The sequence below is a fragment of the Hesperophylax consimilis genome, chromosome 20, assembly GCF_061612785.1.
Source record: "Hesperophylax consimilis isolate HC1 chromosome 20, BYU_Hcon_1.0, whole genome shotgun sequence".
NCBI classification, from domain to species: Eukaryota; Metazoa; Arthropoda; class Insecta; order Trichoptera; family Limnephilidae; genus Hesperophylax; species Hesperophylax consimilis.
Genome location: NC_142855.1, coordinates 22,135,971 through 22,153,419, shown reverse-complemented (window position 1 = coordinate 22,153,419; position 17,449 = coordinate 22,135,971). Strand labels below are relative to the sequence as shown.

Genomic DNA, 17,449 nt, shown 5'->3' with positions numbered 1-17,449 from the left:
TATTAGAAGCACATAAGAGGAAATATTTGCTTAAAGTGATGTTAATTTATCAAGTAAAATTAAATAATGTGCGACTATCACCACTCCTTTTGTTTCAGATCCGGGAATATAAAGTTTGTTGGACTGGGCTGGAACTTCAATCCGCGGAGAGTAGATGAGATCTACGATGTAGTTAAAATAGTCCTTCATCCAGAGTTCAACTCCACTACCTCCACAGTGTACAACGACATCGCTCTGATGAAGGTAGACAGACAGTAAGCATTTTTCATAATCGTTTCATATAATAATAAAAATAATAAAAGTGTTTGGTGAAACAGGAATTTTAATTCGGGACCGAGTTTTGTCCGGGAGCTAACTCTAACATCTGAGCTATATCCAAAATCTTCGAATCTACCACATTTCTTCTACACGTTTTATCAAAACATTTATTTTATCAACATAACACCTCTTGTGAAAATTTCACCGGGTTGGTGTTAAAAAGCATTAAATTATGTTGTTGGTAGTAGTGACGGTCGGTGACTTTTTGAAGAAGGGATGCTGGACATCAAATGTTTATACTCGTACTTACTGACGCTAGCTCACAAACAAGATGTAATTAGTAACGTCTTAAATGATCTCCATAAATCCATTAAGCTCCGTAACTCAATATTTCCAGTATCCAGAATAAATTTTTTTCCGCAAATGGCCGACACACAAAACTTTTTCGCATTAATGATTCAATTATACAACCACACAATTCATTATTATCATTTAGAACACGTTGGCGAAGTATTCATCTTATTTTGGGTATGCATTTTTATTTATTTAAGTTATGATTAAAAAGTATATCGCAGGTTAATAATATTCAATAAGAATTCGACTTCATTTTTCAAGCTCAAAGCAAACTGTCAAAGCAGCGCGCGCATACAATCCAATGGATTAGTAATGGAGTATACGATTCTGTGCATTATACATATAAGTATTAAAGACGGTTCTTGTACGTTGGATGCTGTCATTAATATCGTATAAAGTTGACGAAGATATTGGCTTGCGGGTCTCAGTACGCATGCGCCGAAAGAACGTATGTTCTAATAATATATTGGAAGCGATTTACAATTCGCTTCTATACCACAGTATTGCTTGTGTAAGTGTGTTTTACGCGTTTCACAGTATTTGAGAATGTATGTGTATTTAGAATCGCCCGCGCTGTTTGTACCGTGTCGTTCGTTGTGCGTACACAGAAACAGGACAATAATATGCACAATATCTTATAATAATAATATTTGTATGATTTTTTACGTTTTTGTAAAAAAAAATCACATTAAGGTCGCTGTAGAAATATTAAAATATTCAAATTGCAGTATTGCTGTTTACGGGTAGAAGTCTAAATCTTTTCACTCTAAAATGCGGAGCATCCACAGCATGTATGGACAGACCGCGCCTGGTTGGTAGGTAATGTTCCTAAAGTAGTACCCGCTGATACTAAAGGCATGACATACCTGTCCAAAGTGACCCATACAAAAGGGTAATTTCATCCAACGCCAGTTCCCTATTACTGAGAGATATAGATTTAATACACAGCCCAGCCACACCAGTATTCCCAGTGGTCGGCCAAACACAGGCAGGCTACAGCCGGTGCTACTGCTAACAGGGCTGCCCGGGTTCACGGGGTGAAGTTTGTCTAGGTCTTGGCGGCGGGTGCGTGGTGCGTGGTGCGTGGTGCGTGGTCAGTGGCGGATCCAGGGGGGGGGTCACGGTGGTCATGACCCCCCCCCCTGGGCCCCAGCCCAGGGGGGGGGTCATGACTACCTAGGTCCTGGGCCCATCCAGGACCAAGGTGGACCACTAATTAAAATTGTTAAACATAATGTTTTTATATATTTTTTGTCACAATATAATTTTTATTTAAGTACTTTCAATATTTAATTAATTTAATATAATACTTTGTTTGACGGCAAACGCATTATTCGGGAACGAACGCATCGAAAATTCGAATGTTACCGCGTCACCGCGCACCGCCACCGGCGCGCGCTTCGGCCGCCACCTTTCATATTATTATGACACATTTCGTGTAACCACGTGTGACGCTTACGCGCGCTTTGTTTCGACTAACGTCTAGCGTCTAGCAAAACCTAACCTCAATCGGAACGACTAAACTTTATTAATAAAGTGTTTACTTTTATTTGTTTACTAAGTTTAAAAAAATAAGTTCCAATATAAGTAATAGTGTTCTTAAAAATTGTTGCTGCAAATTCAATTCATTACAAGAAATGGTAAGTAATCTAATCAGTTTCTTCATTATGCCAGTGTATGTGTGTTTAAACTCAAATGTTATTTGTTAATGTTCTAAGGCTGGGGTTAGACTCGTAAGTTTTTTTCCTGTAAATCGCTCTTGAAGGCGAGTTTGGCCAAATTCCCAATGTAAACGACACCAAAAGTCACTTAACGTAATTTTAGTAAGTTACAGAACTTATTCTTTCGGAAGTTTTTTGACAGGTCTGGACAGGTCTAACGCGCCCGCGCGAATTACCAGCCTTCCTATACTTCCTAAAGCAATTCTTAAGGCGAGACACAACCTCGTTCATCGAGGTTTTGCCCAAGGCTAACATTTTAATTTATTTCGGCGAAATTATAATTGAATTTAAAAAAAAGAAAATTATGCCGCACGAGGGATGCAAGTTATTTATATTTTAGATTAATAAAACAATACCTTACAATTAATATATTTTACGTTCAACGATTTTAAAACTTTATAACCCGTGTATAACTATAAAGTTAGCGGACTTAGCGGTAAGTACCAGATTTTATTTTTCTAGATGATGAATTAATAACTTCGGAAGTGGACACATTTTTAATATTTGTAACAAATTTTTCAGAATCAATTAAAATGAAGGCTAAAAGTGTGGATAGATTTTTTTACTAAGATTACGAAAACGTTAGTAATTTTTTTTAGAAATGTATAGTATTATTTTTAATGATGGATTTTGAATGATTTACATGAAAATGTTCCGTCTCCGATTATGTTCCCTTAATTTTGTAAAATTCCACACTGATTATTTTTTTTATACGGCAACACTTTGATATCCGGCGAATTTTTGAATTTGACGTTTAGCGTTCACTAGATTTATTGTTTGTTCTCTGCGAACTTAACCACTTAACCTTTGATTTGACTTTTTGCATGAGTAGGTGGTTTGGTATATTTATGCTTTTTGCTAAAGATGGCGGTGTTTTGACAGATGTTATGAACAGAACTCCGTACAATTTCATGCCATTTTTGTGACATTCGTGTGGAAAACGTTCTTTTTTAAATGACTTTCGGCTAGTTAATTACCGTTTTTTTGCACATATAAAATTATGTCCCGTCTTTCCGGTTTATAAAAAATGGTCTGATTTTTCGAGTTGAAATTTTAAAAAAATCACCAGGGTTTCAAAAATACGATTAAAAAAAAAATACGGAACGTCTTAGAATATTTGCCTAAACCGGATTTTTTTTAAATGTGATGCATGTGGCCTATTATCGGTCCAATCCTTTCTAATCCTAATGTTTCTGTTTTTAACATTTACGTATTTGAAATTTTGAATACGAAGCCGGTTGCCGTCAGCAGATGTCAGGTAGGTAGCTGTCATTCGGATAAAACGAAATTAATTGTCGCCTTTGACGGAACAAAAGCGCATAGATAATTGTTTAATTAAAGCCAAAATCTATTTCAACACTTTATTTGGGCCTTTTTGTCTTTCTTAACAAAGAAATAACGGTCAACAAGCTGTTATTATTTGTCTATTTTGTCGTGACAAGCAAAGTGTTAAAATAATAATGTCGAGTCAAATTCTGCAAATGCAGAATGCTACGGATATGGTTGGCGAGTGGAAACGTTTTAAGCAATCATTTCTTTGGTAATTATTTACCTACGACTACCGTTTGAGAAAATATTCCGTACATGTTAGGTTAGGTTGGATTAGGTAGAATTAAATCACAAACCAGTCTATACTGTTAGCAATAATAAAACGCTAAGTAAATGGTTATGATGAAATATTATATTGTCTTCACGGTCTATTACAATAATAACATCCAATATTCAGTAAGGTTATATCGCGCATTGCGCAGTTCCCAGTCTCAGCCGCTTGCCGTGCTCGTCCCGCGGGTGTCCGCTAGGTGGCGGTGGAGTCGCTCCCGCCTTCAACCAGCAGCGCCTCTGCCGGCCAATTGGTGAACTAAACACTGTGGCGGCAGTATTTGAATTCGCTGCTAACACGGCCATACTGACCACTGCTTTGACCTCAAAGCAGTTGCTGAAATAAAAATAAAACAATAATTAGACTGATTGAAACTTGTTCAGCTCCACGACGGTATTGACGAAAAAAATTTACTGTTCGCCCTTCCTGACCGTTACTCCGAAATTTGTTCAGCCGGCCAATTCCTCATATTCTCATATGTGACCGTCACTCTGTGAGTGCTGCCGTTGGGTCTGGTACCCAACACGTCAAAGCGATCGTTCGGCAAGACTTCATCCACTTTATAAGGCAAGCTCCGAAACCGATCTTTCAACATTTTTTTTGTACCCAGGATTTCCCTTGGAAATCCGGATTAAAACCGTATCGCCAACGCGATATGAAGGTTTAATGAATCGTTTCGAGTTGAAACGTTTCATCTGCCGCCTTTGATCTTCATCAAAAAGCTTCCGTGCTTCCGCACGTATGACCTTAAGGTCCTGCCTCCCACCAGCCTGCGTGAGATTGTTTATCCACACCGTGCTTCAACACGTACAACCATAAGGTTCTGCCTCTCACCAGCCTACGTGAGATTATTTATCCACACCGTGCTTCAGCACGTACAACCGTAAGGTTCTGCCTCTCACCAGCCTACGTGAGATTGTTTATCCACATTGTGCTTTAGCACGCATGACCCTAAGGTCATGAAATTATGAATCGGTTTGAGTTGAACCGTTTCACCTGCCGCTTTTGATACTCGTCAAAAGCTCCCGTGCCACAGCACGAATGACCATAAGATCATGAAATTATGAATCGGTTCGAGTTGAACCGTTTCACCTGCCGCATTTGATACTCATCAAAAGCTTCCGTGCCGTTGCACGTATGACCCTAAAGTCTTGAAATAATGAATCGGTTCGAGTTGAACCGTTTCATCTGCCGCCTTTGATACTCGTCAAAAGCTCCCATGGCACGCCATCGCCGAAAGTGCCTTGACGACACTCATATTTGTTTCTGCCACCGCCTCTAATGGGCTGTACTTTGTGAAGCCACCCCGGAGAGCAATAACCCGCTGTGTTCCATCCAGTCTCTTCACGGAGGGTCACAATAAATTGATCTTGCTACATGCTCAACACAACACATCGGTAAAAGATATCTCCATTTTTTTCAATATCCCGGGCTTTTGACCCGTATCACTTTTCTCAACCAAACATTTAAAAGTTTTCACATATTTTGTGATAACATTCCTCATCCACGGAAACCAGTATTTGTCCCGGACGGTAGCCAGTGTTTGATAAAAATCTCGATGTCCACTCTCATCGTGAAGAATCCAAAGGACGCCACACCTGGCATTTCTGGGTGTGAATCATTTCGAATATCTTCGAATCATTTCGAATATCTTCGAATCATTTCGATTATCTCCGAATCATTCCAAACAGCATCGAATGGTTTCGATTATCTCCCAACCATTTCAAACCAGTTTGAACATCTTCAAACCATAATACAGGGTTTCGACTTGACAGTCGACATGATGTAAAACTCTTTGTCGCCACACATATAAACGGGCTTTAATTTTCGGGAACATATTTCCTTTAACATTGATCGGCACTTTTCATTCATTCCGCTTGTGACCAGTGTATCCATAACAGGCAAGTCACCGAATTGGTCTCCTTTTTTGCTGCTAGATCAGGTACCAGGATCAGGTTTCGTTACCGCCGCGTCAACTTTTATCAACTGAATTTCGAAACATTTTGAGGTTTCGAACATTTCACCAACCGCCCTCGAGAATAATATCCATGTGCTATATGTTTGCCCTCAGGAGGGCTTCTCCAGTTCTTCTCCTGTTCCAGATTTCAGGTTATGCGCCCAGCACAAAAAGATAGCGACTTCGTTTTGACAGCTCGGTTGACAATTTCTTCGATCATCGTGAAGTTCGGCTCTCGAAACAAATACGAAAAGGCAAGGTCTTCTTGGAGAATCCATTGAATCACAAATGAATTTTCACGCACCATATAAAAATGAAATCTCCAATGAAATTTCGGCGGGAACATAAGCTATGCATAAGAGTAAAGCGTGCCTCCGTCCTCACAAACTGTCATCACTGTAATTACGCGGCATTTTTACGTAAATTCACAACAGAAGTCCAAATATTTCACGCTGATACACAAATTGTCACTTAAAAACAACCGTAACAGTCACCGGTATCAGTACCAAAGGTAAACAAAAACTCGTGAATGCCGCAATGGCGCACGCTGCATTGTTTTCACAACACGATATTTCACAACACGATATTTCAAGTCAGGCGAATTAACTAAAAGCCAATGCTTTTCCGAATCCCACTTCTGATGTTAGCAATAATAAAACGCTAAGTAAATGGTTATGATGAAATATTATATTGTCTTCACGGTCTATTACAATAATAACATCCAATATTCAGTAAGGTTATATCGCGCATTGCGCAGTTCCCAGTCTCAGCCGCTTGCCGTGCTCGTCCCGCGGGTGTCCGCTAGGTGGCGGTGGAGTCGCTCCCGCCTTCAACCAGCAGCGCCTCTGCCGGCCAATTGGTGAACTAAACACTGTGGCGGCAGTATTTGAATTCGCTGCTAACAATACAAACCTAGCGTAGCCCACAAACTACTTGAAAACTGGGATATAACTCTAAAGGGGACGCGAGCAGGCGTTATTAAAGGGGCAATTTTTTGTAGTAGTAAAAACGGTAGCCGTAGGTAAATATTTACCCTTTTATATATGATGGCGAATAACTACAACGAGGAAAAGGAAATTCAAAAAGTTGCAAGATTCCTACTATGTTGAAGACACACCTGACACCATGTTATATTGTGGTGAAATAAGAACACGATTAATAATTGTAATCTGTACTGTATTGGTTAACAATTGACATTACACGAGCCTACGCCGCCCGGGCTTGCGGAGCAAAAGACAATCTTAATGATATACCTAGTGTTACCATATCCAACAATACCTACTTTTTACTTGTACATATTATTATCAAAATTAAATTATAACTTATGGTAACTGTAACTGACCGGACCTAAGTCCTCCATCACAACACAAGCAAGCATTTTCGGCTTTCTGTGGTGGTGGTAGGAGTTATTGTTGGGTTATTCGTAACCCGGGAATGTTTGTCTTTCTTTAAAAAAAAAAAAAACTTGACCACGACTACGTGACCCCCCCCTGGCGCCAAAGCTGGATCCGCCCTTGTGCGTGGTGCGTGGTGCGTGGTGCGTTCAGTTGCGTGGCAGGCCGGGTCGGGAGAGACTGGTTGAGGGAGACCTTTTGACCTCTCCAATCTCTTTGGACTGCCTCGACCCGTCGCCTTGCACCACCCTCGTAGGGATGGATCAAACGTCCATCACTTCTGGACCACATATTCCTACCCACCCCTCTCATACCTTTTTCCTTCTCAGTACTTCCTGTCCATCCTTATCTTGATAAGATCCTCCACGCGGTATCCCCAAAGATAACATAAGCCTCCTGTGTGGATCAGCCGGAGAAATGAACATTTTAAAATGATCACCAATCTTTCACTTTTGCATATTTGACGCATTTTGCATTTTATCTCGCCTATCACCAAGTTGCCGGTTCCTTAGTTGGTACTGCAGATAGTTCAGAAATTCTTTAACTGGCACGGGAAGCCTATAATGGCACACATTACGCCAAGCGTTATAATCACTATTATAATATTGATTTATGGATATTTGTCAAATTACCAGGAGAATTAAAATTAGAAGAAATCGTCAACAAATTTAAACTTAAATTACGAAAATACGTGATTGATTCATTCTAAAAATGTAGTTTTTATATTTTCAATAATACATATTATGTATGAGGATTGTATGTTCCTATATAAAATCATCAAATAAATAAATCCAAGAATACTATTATCAATGCCCTGATTGTCTCGATGGAGTCCCCCTCAGTAGTTAGTCCCCTTAGGGAACCATCAAACATCATTATTTATAACCATTTTTGTCGATTGCAGGATCCAATTCACAAGCAGAATTTTCCCGGCTTGTCTCCACACGGGCACCCCTCTCCCCAGCAGTGGACTGATCAGCACTAGATGGGATAAAACATCGAGAGCTTTCGTTAAAGTAAGTATTTATTTCTCTGCCTCGATGATGAAGAAACTATTATACTATTTACATTTCTTAAATAGGATTACACCGTACTTTGCTCATATGTACTTACACACTTTCACATTAAATATAAAAACAATTCTTGTTATTGAGAAGACGTAGCACGATCAAGTGAATAAAATACTTATGTCGGGTCACGTCAACATGTATGAATGTGAATGAAGCAAAGAGTATGTGCTGAGACATTTGGCGGTCTATTCTCTCTGCCTACTCCTAATGTGTTGCAGGATGTTTTTTATAAATGTACACTGAAATACGAAACAAAGAATCGTTGTAGAAATCGTTAATAAGGAGAAAACGCCAAGCTTTATATTAAAATCCCGAAGTTAACCACAGGATAATTGAAATGTACACTTCTATGAAACCAAAGGTTCCGACCGCAATTTGATAAAAATTTATGATATGTATTTTGAGAATTTCTTTTGAATTATTTTTATATGGAATGGCAAAATATGGCTGAGCTGACATCGCGTTTGGGTCCCACCCAGGCGTAGTGTGTTCAGTTCCTTGGCTGGCTAAGTCCTCCATCATAACACATGCAACATTTTCCACTTACTGTGGTGGTAGTAGGAGATTTACAATTATTGTCAGGTTATTCGTAACCCGGGAATTTCTTTAAAAAAAAGGGAATAGTTGTTTGACTTTTGTGATTATAAGCCGTAATATGCTTCAATCAAAGTTTTGGATAGCCTTGCAGTGTCCAGCTTCAGAGAACAGATATATGTTTGTAGATTAGGTGACTATTTGAGTACAAGAAGTTATACCCCGTTGAACCCAAAGAGGTGTAATGAGTGCGTGACTGAAATAAAAGCCTAAAACTGGACACCATTTATAGGTGTTGAGTGCAACTTGTCGTCCCTGTTAATATGAATTAATTTAGTGTTTCTATCGCCTCTCACTTACTGTTCTCAGTTACTAGGCCAGCTCGGCCTGCAGATTTAGAGTGCCCGCAAATGTTTTCATGTATCCATATCGTGTTTTACCTTCCAAAAAGTCAAATTACGCAACGCTTTTAGTCCTTACAAAAGGTATTTAAAATTAATTTAAATTGTAGAAAATCTCTTTCACCCGAAATAAAATAAATTTATTTTACATCGACACACCCAAAATATAGTTCCACTGGTTTACATCAGGGGTCGGGAACCTACAGCCCGCAATACGGCCTGCGATCAAACCTGACTTGCGTTTTATTTTCTCGTATATATATTTTTAATGTTAAAAACCACATTACTTTTCCTTACACACGCAAAGTACACTATTTTAATACTAAAATTACACCCACAATATGCAAAAACCTCGGAAAAATTATTATTATGTATTGAATCTGGGTTGGTTAGTAGAAGTAGCCTTCAGACACTATTGTGTGATGTAAGATGTGAATAAAGCGTTTATATTAATGTTAGTATCTTATTTAGTAAACTGACTGAATTATGTCATAATAAGTTTACTAAGTACTAATGACTTATCCTATTATTTTTGCCATTTGGTGTATTTGTTTCCACTGAATAAAATTAACAATGAACAAACCATTAAAAAATGCCTACATTTCAGATATCAATAAAGACAGTCCCCGAGGACGAGTGCTCCGGAGTGTTTTCTACTGGCGACAATCTTCACCCAGATGGAGTTAAGCACCGTATCGAGGTTTGCGGCCGCCCTGTTGGATCAAGTGGACCATGCTGGGTATGTAACGTTGGGATGCATTATCAAACAAGCTTATAACAGTATTAGAAACATCACACCAGATTCAAATCCTCTTTCTTAAATGCCAAGATACTTATCGCATTATTATTCAGTCATAAAGTGCGCCCCACTTTTGAATGTGGCAGCCACCTCTGGTCTGGAGCCCCAAAATAATTGACTCTGCAGAAACGGGCAATCTTTAGAGCACAGGTAGGATAGCTGTCCTTGTTCAACCGGTATTTCAATGGAAGATGCTCCTAGGAACTAGCGTAATTGATCTCTTCAATCAGTGCATAGTCGAGAAATACGCCAAACGCGCGTACAACATTTGTACAAGGTTGATATTTGTCACATGAGAATAGGTTGTTTTGATGACAACTTTTTATTTTAGTTCAACAGCTCGTTTGAGGAACTATTTGACGGCCTCTGTGCTTCCTCCTTCCTGCAACATACACAAAATCCCCAAAGATGACACAGCTTAGCTGTGTTAGGTTTGTTTAATGCCGTTAGGTTTATTTTGTGACCAGATCTGAATAGCCAAATACTTTCAACCTTCCTCTTCCCATCTCTTTCCCCTTTCCACCACTCTCAACATAAAATTCTAATTGGGGATGCCACAGTCCCACCGGCTCTCGTCGGTTAGAAGCAGTTGGGACTCTTGTGCGGTATTCTGATATGAACAAAACAAAGATAACATATGAATGCTGAAAATAAAGTCAAATTCTGACAAGATGTGGTCTTCGAGGCACCTATTTTATTTTATTTATTTAGGAAACAGTCATTAATACAATAAACTAATCTACCATTCTGACTGTGCTCACAATATTATATTATTTGTTCTTAGAACTCCGCCGCCGGCTCTCAGTTGTCCCTGTTCAACGGCCTCAGGGTGGCCTGTACCCACTTGCTGGTGGGGATCTCATCTGCATTTAATCCCAAAACCTGCACGGACACTTACACGAGAATATCAAACTATATACCATGGATTGAGAGCATACTGTGGCCTTAAGGCAGTGGCTCTCAACCAGTTCCTGCAGAACTCTCATTCACCGCCTAAATCCCCTGGATTGAGATGTGACCTTAAGGCAGTGGTTCTCAACAAGTGCCTCGCAGAACTCTGGTGCACAGTTTTCCAAACTTTGACGATTTCCGACCGATAGTCATAACGTATTTATTCCTAACTGTCTTAGCGCTCATTTATTTAGAACTGTGTATTCTAGAAAACAATATAATTAATGCTTTCAAAGTAAACCACATTTTTACAAAAAATTTATACAAGTTTATGTATTCGTATTCTCGTATGTAGTTAAAATACAGAAAATATTAATCTATTACACGCAGCTCCAACTCAATTATTTAAGAAATCTTAATTTAGATCCTAGTTTCTTTTTGGATGTGAACTTGCACAGTTCTGTGCAGAAATTTTTTTTTAAACACACAGACATTGTGCAATTAAGTTCTAGCAAAAAGACGGCTCAGTGAGAAGGCGGTGCTGTGCAGACCACCGAAGATGAGGTTAACGAATGCCCGCTGCGTTCATTCCCCGGCGGGATTGATAAAGCCGCAGGGCGACGCTTGAGGCCCTAGACTGGCTCACTAACCTAGATATAACTCTGATCCCTCCTCATACAAAAGAAGAAGAATTTAAGCTCTGATACATTCACTTAAGTAAGTGATGCCCACGGAAGCACCAAATGGTTTGATCACTGCATTATGACACAGGGCTGAATAGTGCCGTGAAGAGTGTGAATATCACAGCAGCCAATGCGATGAGGTCAGATCATCTAACACTAACTGTCCAAGTAGATCGCAATCTAATACCTGTTATATCCAACAGACAAAATAGACTAGAAAATAGCGCTTGGGTCTCACCCGAGCGTCGCGTGTTCGATTCCTCGGCTGGCTAAGTCCTCCATCACAACACAAGCAACATTTTCGGCTTTCTGTGGTGGTAGTAGGAGATTTTCAAACATTGTTGGGTTATCCGTGACCCGGGAATGTTTGTCTTACTTTAAAAAAAAAAAAAAAAAAAGGATTTTCTGTCAGTATTAAAACCTCCAGGTGTCATAAGGTACCAGAGACTTAACTGTGATAACGAGGTTCAAAATACAGATCTAGATTCTCTCTACGGCACTTTTGTAAAAACACTGAGAAACTCCACCAGACAAGTGTTTCAAAATTAAAGACATTGTTCATGGGTGGATTAACCAAGTCGCATATTTATGTAGTCATTCAAGGATTGCATTCCTTCGTCCATGGGGCGAAACTTGAGGTCCTAGACTGGCTCGTTGACCTATATGTTCCCCTCCGACCCACACACCATACGAAAGATGAAGAAGGAAATACCATGAAACCATCTATAACTTGTCCACCTGCAGCCAGTGATGACCTGATCACAAATGTTACAGCTGCATTGGTCATGTGCCATTAAGCATACCGCCCTAGGAAAAAGTCCAGGGAACGATGCCTTTGGTTTGAGCGTGTGAGGTACGCAAGAGATCAGCTCTTTACTATTCTAGCCGCCATATACTCCAGCCTCCTAAGACACACACATATACCGATGGACAAGAGTCAAGCTGTTATCATGCCAATCTTGAAATCCAATCAACTGGATGCATCAATATTAGGAAATTACTCACTGATTTCCTTGGCGACAATGATTTCAAGACCATTTGAAAAACATCTAATTTGTGCTGATATAAGACAAACTATTTACCCTGAATAACCAATTCAAAAGCGCCTCAACAACTGACATGGCCATTTATGGAGTCAAAAAACCAATAATAGTCTAATACAAAATAAAAAACCACCCTCCATGGGTGTTTTTTCGACCGAAGCAAGGCCTTTGCAAACAATTGTCATGGAAAGAAGCTCATAAAGCGAGATGTCCCAGCAGCAGTAGTCAATTTGGTGGCAGGAGTTTCTTCTAAACCTCCTTATTCCTTAAAAGCGGAGTCAAGCAAAGGAGTAATATGTCTCCTACTCTATTTAATGTGTACATAAACGACCTCCTTCGAGAGCTCAACGATTCACGTATTGGTTCTCATATCTGCGGACAAGGGAGGAACAACATCAACTACTCGAATGACATAGTGGAATTAAATCGAGGAGATGACTTGTGCGAATATGAAAAGAGTGAAGAGAAAATATCATTAATCGTCGTATTAAAACACAACAAGGAGCCACTAAATATTCCACCAATCTGGCTTGAAGGGAATGTAGTGCTTATGGCCTCGCATGTTGAATACCTGGGAACATACAGAAGATATGGAACGACAAAGAAGATCCATTACTATACAGGCCGGAATGCTCTGAAGGTGGTTCTACCACTGTAGCGATGAGTAAGGAACATACTGCACTGCCCTGTTAAGCTGAGGCAGAGGCAACTTGTGTTACTTCAGCACTTCTGCAGTGCCTCCACAGAAGGGAGGGTGCACTCATTCCCCGCTTACTTCGCCACCGACTAGCCAGCTTCCCCAGCAGGACACGGAAGTCAACCGACGTCATCCGAGTGACTCCACTCAATGAGCGAGGGATGCAGATGACGTCATCCGAGTGGCTCAGCTCTCCACTCAATGAGCGATGGATGCAGATGACGTCATCCGAGTGGCTCAGCTCTCCACTCAATGAGCGAGGGATGCAGATGACGTCATCCGAGTGGCTCAGCTCTCCACTCAATGAGCGAGGGATGCAGATTACGACCTCCCTGAAAGATGTTCCCATAATTCATATAATGAGTTATTGTTTTATTATATCATTACCTATCCACATATTACGTTTTTCATTCTCTTTTCAGTATCTTTATTGTGTTTCTTGAATGTAATAATTTATTGTACAATATGTAATATCGAGGGCAAACAATGTTTTCTACAAAAAAAACAAAATTTGGTTTTGTTTAAGTTTATTTTTCTTAAAATTTGTTTTACTTTTTAATAAATGTTTTATTTTTTTAAATATGTTTTTTTTAATACATACTTACACATTTTTTACAATAAATATACATATTATTTGTATTTCTTACAGAATGTATTATAAAGAGATAATATTAATAATAAATTTTGTTCACCATAGAGTGATGCGTCTCTTGTGTTCGGTGAGGGAATTCATTCTCAAATAATAAAGTCATGTATGTAATAAAATATTGAAAATATATAAGAAATATCAGATAAATTCGCTGTTTTTTTAACACTTTTTAAAATAAAATACTGTTGAAAGCAGATGACAGACTTTTTGAAATTTTAGTATTACTGTCAAGGGTTTTGTTTCAATGATTTTGGGGTGACTGCCGAATTCAACAGTGGGGCGCACTTGCAAGTGGCACAGGATCAGTAGTTGTGTACGCTAACTTGAGGCTAACTTGAGGCTAACTTGGAAGGAGTCTCCTTGCCTGAGCTGGTCACACCGAGTTACTCCAAGCGTATCAATGGAAGGCATGTTGGGAAGATTGCTTCTGTTGAAGGAGACTAGATTGTCATTTCGATCACTTTTAGAAGTTATCAGTCATGACTTGGAAGTAAAATTCTCCATTTTAGTCAGAATATTAGGAAACACTTCCTTGCAAAAAGAGTAGTGGAAGCACGAAACAAACTTCCACAACATGTCATCCATTCTACTAATATAAACCCATTTAAAGCTTCATTCGTTTTCGGAGAGAAGAAAGGATTAACTTATTTTATATTTAAAACAACTCAATTACTATTAAACTTATTGTAAAATCTAATATGAGCGCATCAGTAGAATGATGCACGTATAATATGCAATGATTTACAATCCAAACAAACTTCAATAGAACAAACAATAAACTATATCTAATGTGATATTCTTTTAATATGAAATAAAAATACATGAAATCAGTTGATATCATTTTTTTAATTTGTCCCAAATATATTACAGTGATATAATAAACATTACATATTATTTCTGACTAATAACACGCCCTTTCACCGAAGGAGTAGGCAGATAGGGTGGAATACCCCCCACGTACTGACAATCCTGTCCAAGCACACACTCTTTGTTTCATCCACAATCATGCATACAGAAATCTAAAATAATGCTTTTGTATTGACAGTTGTGATATAAAGTTTTGCAAATGACATCAATCTTAAGAAGTAAGTTCACAACTCTCAGACAGACGGTACCTTTATCATTAAACCAAGAGGCACTCCTTGTCCTGAAAAGTAAAAACCAGAAAATTTTTAAACTTCATCTTTAAAACACGTGTTAAGTGACATTACCTGCAGCGTTCGAAAGGTCTAGGACGGACGATCGATAAAGCCAATACGATATGGATCCAATCTGTCATCTATGGTCAGTTAGCGATATTTGCGAGCACTGTCAGAATATGATTCCGACAGTCGGTAGACAAAAGCCGCTACTTTTAGCGCGACCTCTGAGGTAAGCTGTCAATATGGACAACTGTTTGGGTGATGTCATTCATTATGCAGAATAACTGGATAATTAATAAATGGGGGTGAACTAAGTAAGCTCTTAGAACTGAAAAAAAAAATCGTATTCACTACCATCCACATTTGCGTGATACATTCTCCTTAAACTCCTTTCTTTGTTCATTCGCTCCGCATGCCCAAACCATCTAAGCGTCCTTTTCTTAATCTTACTCACTACGCTTACATCAGTCTTGCATTCTTTGCGAATTTTCACATTTCACACGATCATACATGGTTTTACCACACATACGCCTCAAGGATCTCAGCATTTAGTCTCTAATAGGTAATATTGCTAATTCAGAATTAGAAATATAAGATCGACAGAAATAACAGACAGTTAAAAAAGATTTTTAAAAGACAATAAAAAAATTTAAAAATTAAATTTTTTTAAAGACCGTTATATTTTATTTTCGTTTAGATGTATTAGTATTTTTTTCTTCTTCAATGATATATTACACTGTTGTGTATAACCTTTAAAGAAGTTAAAGAAAAGTTTTTTCCAATAAAAATTGAACATTTATTGTCTTCGGACCCCCTTAATCAGCGATTCCAGTGATTAATTTTGAGTAAAAAACGTAGACGCAAAAATTTAAATACATAATATATTATAATACATAATACAATGCTAAAAAGTTCTTCCATACTGCTGTGCGGAGATAGCTGGGGATGCTTTCCTAAAGATGAATTGACTTGGGCCATACGTACGTCGTACACGCGACGTGAGTTTCGTGCGCGTAGCAAATGCGTTGCTCTTGAGTATCCGCCATACTATTGTATTGTGTTCATACACAACGCGACGCGTCATCAATGGGTTTGACTTCAGTTGCACGCTACTGACAGTGTTGGTAGCACGCTATAACTACCAATCGTTTGACAGAAATGGTGCCAGAGGATGATTTGAATTTTAAATTTGTTGTGGAGATGTGAAAATAATAAAGTTTATGTAACCATAATGTACTGGAATACGTAAGAAAGGATTAAGCGCGTCGATTTGACAACATTCTTATGTAGTTGTTCCTTGACCGCGATGAATGCTCAATATTATGTATAGTTATATTTATATAGAGTTTATATTCCTTGAAATATCTGTGTGAAATATTGTTCCCGTGCGGCAAGTAGAAAGAGGGGTGTGGCTGCTGTAAATGTCGCTCAAATCCTTTAAAAAACAGCGAACTAGCTCAACGAACGAGTCGAAGGCGACCGGCGGCAGCGCACAGCTGCGTAAATGCTCCATGCATTTTAATCATTAATAAATCAATTGATTAGGATAAAACCCTACTTACTGATGAATAGTTATACCATTGCTTTCTGTATATTTTCCAGCATGACTTGTGCAATATCTCAGGATGCATGTAGGTTTTTTGAAGTTATCGCCGGAGACCTGCGCCCGGCGAACAATTGTTACCGACTGATGCCCGTGATATCTCACAGTGAACAATGAACAATGAACCGATATGCGTGACGAACGCCAAAGCTGGCTCTATCTATATACCTCTATAGTTGTATAGGTGAATTCAAAATAATGTTTTAGATATTTTTTTATACTTATAATAAAGATAATTGTCTTCATCGCTTAAGAGTGGGTTATAAGGCAGAATGGTGATTTGCAGGAAAACGGCTCTCTAAAACGGCTTAATACTACCTTTCGTATGTCATTCTCAGACTTCATATTTTTTGATACCAATTAATGGACTATTATTTTTCAGTCTGCCTATTTTTTGCAGTTGTTGTAGGCATTCGACTATAAAAAATAAAAACATTGATACACCATACAACCCACTTTTAAAACTTCGATCCATGATTATCGCATTAATAACGGTTTTACACAATATTTTTAATTTAAAATATGTATATAATACACACATCTGTAGAAGTACGGCCTCTTATTATCGTTATGATATCTGTGGATATTAACAATTAAATAAATACTTCATCTTGCACCAAATTTTCAACACATTTCACCGTCTTTTACTTATT

The 17,449-nt window shown here is 38.6% G+C and overlaps 1 protein-coding gene across 1 annotated transcript in view; it reads left to right on the top strand.

The window, feature by feature from the left end:
• Positions 1–8,629, top strand: part of LOC149414337 (uncharacterized) — an 85,195-nt gene extending 76,566 nt beyond the window's left edge. The window contains exons 16-17 of the mRNA XM_089644289.1: positions 99–254; positions 8,189–8,629. Of these exons, the coding sequence (XP_089500415.1) occupies positions 99–254; positions 8,189–8,447 (415 nt within the window). The 3' untranslated portion in view covers positions 8,448–8,629. The remainder of the gene's footprint in view (positions 1–98; positions 255–8,188) is intronic.
• Positions 8,630–17,449: the final 8,820 nt, after the last annotated feature.